This window comes from Hermetia illucens, chromosome 6 (genome assembly GCF_905115235.1).
Source record: "Hermetia illucens chromosome 6, iHerIll2.2.curated.20191125, whole genome shotgun sequence".
Lineage (NCBI taxonomy): Eukaryota > Metazoa > Arthropoda > Insecta > Diptera > Stratiomyidae > Hermetia > Hermetia illucens.
Window position 1 is genome coordinate 65,505,663 of NC_051854.1, and position 11,472 is coordinate 65,517,134.

The following is an 11,472-nucleotide window of genomic DNA, read 5'->3' on the forward strand; positions in this document are numbered from 1 at the left end:
AGTTAGGTGCCAACACACAAGCTCCTGCCAATAACAAATGGGTTACATGTTATCCTTCAATTAAATGAAGTTCAAAACTGCTCCTGACTTCTTCTCACATGAAATGGAATACATATGGGCTCGTGTGTGGAAGCATAAAGGACTAGCGACATGAACATATGAATGTGAAAAGTGGAAAAGTAATTTCGGCTTAGTGATTGCCTGTTTGGTACCTGGCACCAGTGAGCCTCCTGGACTGTAACCTTTTTAGGCAAGGATCACTGAGTTATAAAACGAAGAAGGACTGCAGCAATTTACTTAATGACTCATTAGTGTTAAAACTTCCATTAATATTCACTTCGGCCCTAACTTTTCACAGTTAATATTCATTTGCCCCCTCTCTTTTGCGGAAGAAGCCGCACTGCAGAAGCCTCTTAGCACTCCAAGTTTTCCCATTATTCAACTCATAAGCAAATATTGACTAAAGTGTCACTGTGGGCACACATTTTTACTGCTAATTCTGTCTTCTTACCTGAAATTCCAGGCCATGCTTCTCTCGACAATAGTCCTTGATCCTAGGATAACATTTGGCCATTAGCGTATTCCGTTCCATTGTTGTATCTGGAATTGCGTTCAATATTATGTAACCCCCCTAATCTGACTGTAATAAGAAATTACCTGTAAAGGTTGAACTAGTGAAAATCCGAACAATTTTCGAACTGACCGGAGGCAAGGACTCAAGGGAGCCTGCAAATATCAAATCCACCGTTCGATCGTCCATTTCACAAGTTATTTTTTCCTTAAATTCCACAAACTTAAAATACGTCTTATCTGACCCGATGACTAGAAGGTTGTGAAACTACTTCTTGAAAAATGCTTTATTATGGTTTCACGAAGAAACTGTTTGATCGATGCTTCCAAAGCGACGTTGCTATAGTTGTAGCTTGCAATATGTGGAAGCATATCTACTACTAAGGACAACACAGGTATGGTTTGTTTTGACGAAGTTCTTTGGGGAAACCTGTTGCTTCGCCTGAAGGGCGACCTTGTTCGTTCGATAGATTACTACTTTCACTGAAGAGCAGCAACAGGTGGGATTGTGGGGGATGGTTTTCATTGAGCATTTCCTGAGGAAGTGAATGGACTCATTCAATTGCATGTGGAATAACCATTGCTCGTTTGGAACTTGAACTTGAGATTCTACATTCATAGTTACGATCTGCTGCCTGGCAAAGTTTGGTATTGTAAAGGTGAATGAACAAGGAAAAGGTAGGGTTGCTGCTCAATATCTGTAATAGTTGACAAGTGTTTTTAAGGTTTTATGTAAAAAGTGTCCAACCCCAAAAATCACAAAAAAATCAGGGTTATATAAAATCTAGGCCTCAAAATATGTTCCATTCTGATGTCAGTTCAAATAAACTTACTAATAGTATGACGGTAAAAGGGTAGTATAAGTCACATGGCGAAACGTGCATTGGTAACCATGATGGAGCATAACCCCTGGGAAACGCCTGCTGAACCAACACCAATAGCTTTACTACCAAACCTTATCCCCACCTACACGTGGTGATCGCTGGGAGTTATTTCTTAATGAAAAGCTGCAGGCAGAGAAGGATGAAAGACAGTCTCCTGTGCCTAAAAATGGGACAAATTACACCAACTGGTTCTCCAGGTTGGGGGTTGGGTAGGGTTGACAACCTTACGTGGAAAACCGATGTTATGAAGTCACGGAAGGAGCCTCGGACAGGGTGGAATTTAAAACGACGAACCCGGCAATGACAACGGACAGTTGAGCGGACCCTCGAAGCCTGTCCCAGGTATGATATCGCAGCCCGTATTCAGGCGATACGTCGGCTCCCATAGCTTACATAAGGATAGGGAATGGAATTGATTAAATATGGAGGCGACCAACTACACCAAGTGGTTCATTAACTGATGTTCAAGGTATGGGACAGCGAAACAATGGTTGACGACTGGCAACGAGGCATTATATGTCCCATGCACAAAAGGGAGGTATCACGCAGTGCAGCAATTATAGAGGTATCACGTTGCTGAGTACCATTTATGAGATATTCTCCACTATCTTGCTAGGCTGGATAGTCCCATACGGCTAGAACATCATTGGCCCATAGCAAAGAGGTTTCACTCCAGGTAACTCAGGAACAGATCAGATTTTCTCTCTGCGGCAAGCGATGGAAAAACTGTTGGAATATGGATATCAGTTGCACCATCTTTTTGTCGACTTTAAAGTCGCCTATGACATCATGGCCAGGGTAAAACTGTACACAGCCATGAGATAATTCGGTGTCCTGACGGTATTAATAATACTGACTAGGTTGACCCTGACTAATATGCGAGGCCAGATAAAAGCAGCAGGATCACTCTCGAGACCATTCAACATCAACAACTGTCTAAGGGGATGCCCTCTCATGCGTCCTTTTTAATCTGGTCCTGGAGAAAGTGATTTGCGATGGAGATGTCAATGCAAGAGGTACCATTCTATTCAAGTCCACCCAAATACGCCTACGATATTGACATTATGGGAAGAACAACACGAGATGTACAATCTACCTTCATCGAGATCTCGGGCTGCACATAAGTGAAGGCAAGACGAAGTACATGGCAACGTCAGCGCCAAAAAGCAAAGAACGAACAGCGTCGAATCGCACTGGTCAAACGAAAACAACAAAGATAGGAGATTACAACTTTGAGACCTTTGAAAATTTCTCCTATCTAGGGTCGAAAATCACAACCTATAACATCTGCGAACGGTTTTTGTCAGCCAACAAAGCCTATTGCAGCTTACAAAAACTATTTTGCTCGAAACTTCTCACCATAAGGTCAAAGCTCTTACAACTCAACAGCTTAACAGGTTGCGGTGGCCGGGCCACCTAATCCGTATATAAGGATAAGGATGGTCCAGCCCGGAAAGTCTATAATGGCGATATTTATGGTAGAAAAAGAAGACGAGGCAGACCCTGTCTGAAATGGAGCGATGACGTAGGCCAGGACACCAAACAGCTTTTAGGGATATCGAATTGGTGGACCTTCGCGCAAAATCGAGGTATCTGGAGTTCCTTACTAAGGCAGGTCTAGACCGGATACCGGTTGTTGCACCGTTGATGATGATGAATAGTATATTTCCAACTTTTTGACATTGACTGGAATACCCTCCCCCCTTAAGTTCAACCTAGGAGTTCTAAATTCTAAATTGTACACCAGCAGAGATGATAGTATCGCGGATTGTATTGTCAAGTTTCGTGGAAATTCGGCTATAAGTATCAAAATTAGTAATTTCGCGCGAATTTGCTGCATTTTAAGTCATGCATTGACATTCGAATTAAAAATTAATGTTCCATTTATGAACAATTCGCTTTTCGTCAGTCCTTTCTAAGATTTTGTGTAAAACAAAACCTTATTAAAATAGGTTTAGTTCCCTTAACTGCCTTACTGTAACTTCCCCACCTAGATTCTTAGGTGACCAACCGAGTTCAAGTAATTGAGTGTCCTTTCGTCCTGCGTTTTCCGAAGTTCCAGGAGTAGTTCTCCCTTCTGCATTCAACTGATCCATTGTCTCCCAGGCCGCTTACGTTTCGAACAACCACCTTAATATAGTGATGAACATTATGCTTCGGCTCGACGAATTCGTAGAGCGTGTTCAGGGTATTAGCCATCTCCTTCAGGCAACTTTATACCCTGCGAACTTTTGCTAATATTGCATCAATTCCCATCGTTGGCATGCACCGCTTCTTCTTTGCTGGGCCCGGTATAGCCGAAATCAATACCTGGTGGTCCATCTGTCTTCACGGACCTGAGTGGAGAATCCAGGTTCGTTACCTCCTCATTATCATTTGTTGCAGTATCTACTTCGATGGGGCCATCATCGAATCAATAAGAATGGCGTCTATCTATTTGTCTGTCTGTCTAACTGTCACACGCATTTTTCTCAGAAACGGTAATAGCGATTGATACCAAATTTGGTGGGAAGGTTCTTATGAACCCTCACGTATACAGTGCGTTACATCATTCTATATTGAATTTTAGGGGGAGGCCCCCATATATGCAGAAGGGGGCTGTACATTTTTTTACACCAAATATAGTCATCATATCTGGTTGCTCTTCACCCCTTGGTGGAATATAGTACGTCAACCACACTTACGTGCCATCCCTCGCGGTTACCTGAAATATCCTTCAGCTCTTCCCACGACTCCCCGAGAAGCTCGCACTCCTCCTCTACTGTTGTGCGCCAAGTGCCCCTGGGGCGACCCACTCGTCGGCCACCTTGGAGGAATGGATTCCACTGCATGGTATGGCCCGCAGTGCAATTATCGCCCCTCCTTAATGTGTGGCCTATCTACTGCCACTTCCGTGTTCCGATGAATGAGTTGCCTCTGCTTAATTACCTTACGATTTTTTGTGTTCTCAGTCGACTCAAAAACTAAGGGATCTGGTGGTCTATGTAGAACCAAGTGGTCTTAAATTCTTAAAAGGTTGTGATACGAACGCTAAGCATATTTGCTGGGGCAGAGGCAAACGCAATCGTAGAGGAGAGAGGCTGTTTGATTTTATCACTTCATTTGGTGTGATGACCACCAACGTAGGGTGTGCCCCTATGTTCGTGAGGCCAAGAAGAAGAGAAGAAACATAACAATCTGCACTTCAAAGTTGTTAGAGTCTCAGATCACCGTTACTTAGAATTTAGTCTAACTATTGCAGGCGGACGGCCTGTAATACAAAGAATGAAGATCGTCCTTTCAACACGAAAGTGTTGCAAGGGGAATTGGGACACTGCAAGAGCGCTTGTTACCAATGAAAAGGCAAGAGCTGCTATACTATCTATTGAACACAAGAAAGTACCTGGCGTGGATGGCATCTACACAACGAAGGAGGGTGTAGAGCTCTTAGAATAGGTTTTAAGAAATGTTTTTCGAGGAAGTCTTGCTCTGAGCTGCAACCGCACCTCTTGGCAGCCAGTTAAGGTTGTCTTCATACCTAAGCCCGGAAAGATGACCAGTGAAATTCAAAATTGATTTTGGCTTAAATGACTGGAGAGACTGGTTGAGTGTAACGTTCGCGAGTAGGCGCTAAGGTCGCAATCACTAAATGAAAATCAACATGCTTGCCAGCGTGGAAAGTCATGTTCTGCTCTCCACTCTTTGGTTTCAAAAATAAAGAGCGCAACTCTGAAAGACGAATACGCGATGGGGGTATTCGTGGACATTGCACGGGCGTTTGATTGTGCGCCTTTCTTAAAGCTTTGTGATGCCGCCAGAAAGCATGCAACTTAATCAACCTTTAATTAGGTAGATCTACGCTATGTTAATGCAGAGATTCCTGTGTGTTGAAGTGGGTCTTGATCGCTACCTAACAACGGAGGTGACTAAAGGCTGCCGCCAAGGTGGTGTGCTCTTGCCACTTTTGTGGAGTATATTGATCGACTCACCACTATGTGAACTGCAATATCTGCCGATACCTGCTCAAGCTTATGCACACATCATTGGAAGTGTTATTGTCAGAACTGAATCCAGTTTTCGCAATGCCTTCTAATTTTTAGATTCCTATACATCTCTCTGGTAGAAGATATGAAGTTATCCTGAAACATAGAAAAAACTGGGACATATCAGAAGAATGCGTGGCAGGGTATACCGATGTTTTCTACACCTGGGTCGAGGACCAAAGACTCCCGCTTGAGGCTGTCCAGGCGTTAGAAACCACCAAATAACGGTTGGTGGAAGCTGCATTTCTGGCATCCCCTCAGCAAGGTACACTCTTAGATTTGTTTGTCGACGCCTTAGACATTACGTAGGGGCTGCCCATCACCAAATGGTGAAACAAATCTGACAGTCCTTGAGCTTTTTTTCCAAGCAGCTGAAGCCCACTCAATGGAACTGCAGCATTTGCGTTTCTCGCAATTAAATATTTCCGGTATTCCCTTGAAGGCAGGCCGTTCACAGGGTCCAGCAACAATAAGCTATTCACCTTTGGTTTGAAACGGAAGCCAGACAAAGCATCCCTTCGCGAACTTCGACATATTAGTTTTATCAGTCAGTTTACTTCCGACATTGAGGGGGTACGCTATCGTCACCTGTCTACTTGCTTGACTTTGTTAATAGCGGTTTGAGACACAGTTTACTATAAGTCATCTTACCATGTTCCCTTCACTTTCATCATCATCATCAACGATGCACTAACCGGTATCCTGCATAGATTTCGTCGTTATATAGGCTACGGAATCGTTCTTCTTCATGTAGGGAGCCAACAATTTTTCGGAGGATTCTTCTTTCGAACGCGGCAGGGAACTCTTTTCTTCTTTTCTTACTAAGAACCCAAGTCTTCGAGGAATACATGGGGACCGGCAAAATAATTGTTTTGTATAGTAAGACCTTTTGCCCTACGGTGAAACGTTTCGAGCGAAACAGCTTTGATAAGCTGAAATAAGCTATGCTTGCTGCCAGCAACCATGTGCGAATTTTATGATCGTAGCTGTTATCGGTTGTGATTTTCGACCCCAGATAGGAGAAAGGAGAAATTCATTGTTCTCATTTGACGAGTGCGATTTGATATTGTTGGTTGGTTGGTTTTTGGTGCTGATGTTGCCACCATATATTCCGTCTTGGCTTCATTGATGTTCAGCCCAAGATCCTGCGCCGCCTACTCAATCTGGATTAAGTACATCTCGGGTTGTTCTTCCTATAATGTCAATGTCGTTAGGGTAGGCCAGTAGTTGGGTGGACTTGAAGAGGATGGTGCCTCTTGCATCTCCTTGCCTTAGACCGTTGTTGCTGTCGAATAGTCTCGGGAATGATCCAGTTGCTTTTACCTGGTCTCGCGAATTGGTCAGGGTCAGTCTTATCAATTTCGTCGGGATACCGAATTCGATCATGGCAGCTTTGAAATCGATGAATTATGGTGCAACTTCCTAAATGGTAGGTTATTCCTTTACTTTCTGAGATATACAAATGTTTAATTCTACAGGAGTTGTCTTCTGGATGCGCATAACAGTACAGGCGTTCACACCGGCTTCGAAAAGGATCACTATCTGATGTTGGTTTACCTTGACTTGTGTGTTGCGTCCGTTATTTCTCGTGAGGTTGAGACGGGGTATGATCTATCGTTCAATAGTGGGAGAGCTATCTTGCTGACTGCACGGCAGATAACTGAGTAACCCGCCTGAGAATATCGATGAGCATTGGGCTGTCATCAAAAATGCTCCTTTTTCCGGTGCTACACAGGTTGTCGGTCACGTCCCGAAGGAGCATCATAAGATCTGGTTAACTGCGGAATCGTGGAAGCAGATCGATGAACCAAAGGGTTGAAGGCTCTATTGCAAGTGATGGCGAGCGTGACGCCCTTGAACTCCGATACCAACTTCAGAGGAGTGTGTGCCGTGACAAATGGGAATTCGCTATTGTGCTAGTCAAGGTAGCAGAAGATACCGCAAAACGTAATGATTTCAGAAGTGTATACCGCAACACGAAAGAGCTTGCATGTGGTCGTAAATGGTCCCGTGAAGGATGTTAAGGCACGACTTCTCATCCACGACGACAAGCAACTGAAGAGGTTCTTAACTTTATCACATCCGGTGAAGTTCCTCCTCTTGTCGATGAAATGGCTAATCACCGTAACATGCGGATACGGACTGTTCCTCTAAACAGAAGCAGCCATCAATGCACTCAAGCGGAATAAAGCCGGGCGTGACGGTTTCCACGCAGAATTATTTACCGCTTCAATTGCTGTTACTGCAGATCTGCTACCTTTATTCGTAAAGAAATCTTGGGAATTCAAAATTTATCTCAGTGCAGTGGGAGAAGGGGATGATCCTAAACATTCCAAATAAGGACACCCGTTTCGAATGTGACAATTGGAATGGTATCTGTGTGCTTCCAGCCGTTGCAGAGATAGTAGCTAAAATGATCCTGGAACGCATTAAGGAACATCTCGAAAGTTTGATCGGCAGAGAGCAGGCTGGTTTTCGCTCGAGATCCTCCTGCATTTACCACATCAACACCCTACAGATCATCTTAGAGCAGTGCGCAGAGTTTAGATCTTCGCTTCACTTGCTGTTCACTGATTTCGAGAAAGTTTGTGATAGCGTGAACAGGGAGTGTATTTGGAGTGCTCTGCGCAGGAGTGGTAGGACGGTAGGTACGGAGAAACTAATAGCTATTATCATAGCGACATATAATGATAATAATGCTCGATGTTGTACGTGCTCCATGTTGCCTACCACCGGTCACCACCACCAGCGCCCCTTTAGTTTTTAAGTAGGTAGGATCGTCCGAGTCTAAATGCTTGGCACTTAGTGCTAGTATTAGGTAAAATCTGGCATCTGCCGAGATTGTGATAACTCGGAATAATAATAATAATCGTTGGCGCAACAATCCATATTGGATCAGGGTCTTGAAGTGTGTTAGAGTACCGTACCGTAACGGTACACTACAGTACACTGTAGGAGGCAAAGTGGTCAGCATTGCGCTCGGACATATGATAGTATAAAATATCATGTTCTGCACCGAGGTTAAATCCCAGTTAATTTTGAGTTAGCTTTTTTTATCGGTGATGCTGCCGTTTTGTCCGGAGGACGTGGAGGAATTCAATGGACGATGACATCTTTCCTCAAACACTTCAACTATGCTGACATCTGTTTGCTCTCTCACCGGGTCATGGACCTTGACCAAATGACTCGGGATTTGGAAAGAGAGGGAAGTAGAGTTGGACTGAAAATAAACACCAACAAAACCAAGGTTCTTAGTGTGATGGGTCATGGCACCCTCCCTAACTGCATTAATGGGTAGAGCATCGAAGATGTCGATCAATTCGTATACCAAGGAGGCATGGTTTCTGCCGATGGTGGCACCGGCCTTGTATAAAATCTGGAAATGCAGTTATCTCAACACCAAGGTCAAGTTGAGCTGTTCTGTGCTAGTGTGCTTTCAGTATTCCTATTCGGTACCAGTATATGAAAGTGACCCCACTGTTACTCGAAAGCTCCAAACCTTCGTCAACACCTATCTACGTCGTGTCATTCATTTGTTACAAACGAAGAATTTGGTTGGCGCACAAGCCTGGTGATGTTATCAGAAGGCGCAAGTGGCACCGGATTGGTGACACATTACGGAGTGCAGTGGAATCCACTCTCCCAAGGTGGCCGACGAGCCCCAATGGTGTGTGTGTGTGTGTGTGGTGGGGGAGAAGCTACAGCTTCTGAACACTTAGACCGTGTTGGCCCTTTTACTCGTCACCCCCGTCTAACAGAATATTTCCGATTCGTTAGCGTATCGCAGGATTTTCGTTAGTGGATGTGATACTACCCGTTGCAACTGGAGAACATCGGCACCAAAGATCTGATGCCTGATGCGTCCAAAGGCGGGGCATTCATATAGGAAATGCTCCGTGGATTCCGCTTCCGCAGGAGGGACACGTATCATCTTGAGTAATTCCTATTCTGAACATATGCCCAGCTAGTGAATTATGGCCTGTCAGAATGCCCACAAGACACCTGCAAGTCCTTCTGCTTTCCGACAGGATAAATTTAGACTCTGCCACCTGTCATTGTGGGAAGCTGTTCCCAGTTTTTGAAGACAACCTTAGCCAATGCTACCGACACTCCAATTGCTGGTTCTGGTCCCGGCATAGGCGAGATTGACCCCTCCTTCGCTAAATTTTATTTTTATTTTATTTCCCTCTACGCCACAGTGACCAGGTACCCAGAGTAGTTTTCGAGGTGATCAAAGGACTAATCAACGCCCTCAATGCAGTTTGGCTGTCACTGCAGATTGCGATGCGCCTCCCCTTAAACCACTCGTCAATCATCCAGCTTGCCGCCCTTAGGATCGCATAAACGTCGGCTTGAAAACCCGTTACATATTGTCTCAAAAGAGAAGCCCACTTCTCGTTTTTATTCGAGAGGTAGACTCCGGCTCCAGAACCCTGTTCTGTTTTTGAACCATCGGTGTAGAAGACTTCCGTATATCCCGCCACGTATTCCTCTGGGACTTCCCAGTTCTCTCTACGGTTCAGGGTAACTTCATATCTTCTACCAAACAGATGTATGGGGACACGAAAATCGGAAGGCATTGTAAAAACTGGATGCAGTCCTCCCAGTAACAGTAATAGATCTAATCGAATTAGTCTATGAGCTGCTCTCATTGCAGTGCTTTGAATAAATATATGCAGGGGTTGCAAATTGAATAGTGCATTGGTACTTGACGCAGAAGACGAGAAGGAGTGAAGGGATCTCAGGAAATCGTGGGGGGAGCTGAAGTGCATTTCAGGTAATCGGGAACAATGGTGTGTAGGTGTGATTGGCGCACTATACTCAAGCAGGAGGTAATTGGCAATCATATATTTAATGTTTGCTGTTCCTCACTTTCAGGTTGCAGATACCATCTCTTCATAATTTTATCAAGACAAAATGCAAAATTTTCTATTTAATACTTTTTATATTCACTAAAAATTGCATATGATTATTATTAGTTCGTATAAAAACATTTGTAGCAAATTCTGCAACTTATTACATTTGTAGTTTCAGTAAAAAACCACCAAAAGAAACTATCCTAGGTGATGGTCATGTACACGGGATGATTTTCTATGTAGTTTGTTAGGATGAAATTTACTAGCCTAACTTGTTTGTATCTTTCAATTAAATTGCGTGTAAGCAACAATGAACAGAAATATTTACATTTTATACTATAGTTAGTGGTGTTAGCGACAAATACAAATGTTAGCATTTACGAATACATTTTTTAATAGATACATTTACAACATTGAATAGTTTCACTAAGACTAACTATTGCTGTTAGCGATTTTGATGTTATAAGTTCCAATATGCATAAATATAATATAAATTAATGAGTTTAAAATGGTAACAATTTAGCGAAGCGAACCCAATGGAAAGGGCAAGACGGAGGTTATTCTGTGAACATTTTGATAATATTTTGATTGGATAAAAGGTAAGTGGCCATTTTTAGGCCCAATTCATTTTTTGGACGTCTAGTAAATTGCGGAATCAAGCAAATTTGATGAAATCAAGATTAGAATGAGAATGTCCGACTTTCGGTTTTTTGAGATAAAAAACTGAACATGTTGAATGAAGGTAGTGAATTTGGCACCCGAACAAAAGAAAGCTGGATCGATTAAATATGATAAAAATATTATGATTAAAGATTATAGAGGAACATGAATTCTAGTTTTAAATAACGCCAAAGTGTATTTTTTTTTAAGTTTTAACAGCAAAATTTCCCCCAAATAAATTCCCACTTTAACATATTTTCGTGGGGTCGAATTAAAGCAAGAACTCATCTAAATGTTTCTATGATTTTTCCTCACTGAGGAAAAGGATATGTTTACGTAAAAAATCTATTGTACAATATTTGAACATAAAGGCAGTCAACAGGGCTGTACTTCGGAGCTTTGAACGAAATGCGAGTGAATGAAATTAGGAAATTTCAATCAATCTTTACAGGCATTTCAAATAAAAGAAAAAACTAAAAA

The 11,472-nt window shown here is 42.9% G+C and overlaps 1 protein-coding gene across 1 annotated transcript in view; it reads right to left on the reverse strand.

Moving 5' to 3' along the window:
- LOC119660370 (NACHT and WD repeat domain-containing protein 2) overlaps nt 1–809 on the reverse strand; it is a 30,661-nt gene extending 29,852 nt beyond the window's left edge. Inside the window, exons 1-2 of the mRNA XM_038068886.1 lie at nt 658–809; nt 512–600 (exon numbers count right to left, since the gene is read on the reverse strand). Coding sequence (XP_037924814.1) covers nt 512–600; nt 658–760 — 192 coding nt within the window. The 5' untranslated portion in view covers nt 761–809. The remainder of the gene's footprint in view (nt 1–511; nt 601–657) is intronic.
- Between the last annotated feature and the right edge of the window lie 10,663 nt (nt 810–11,472).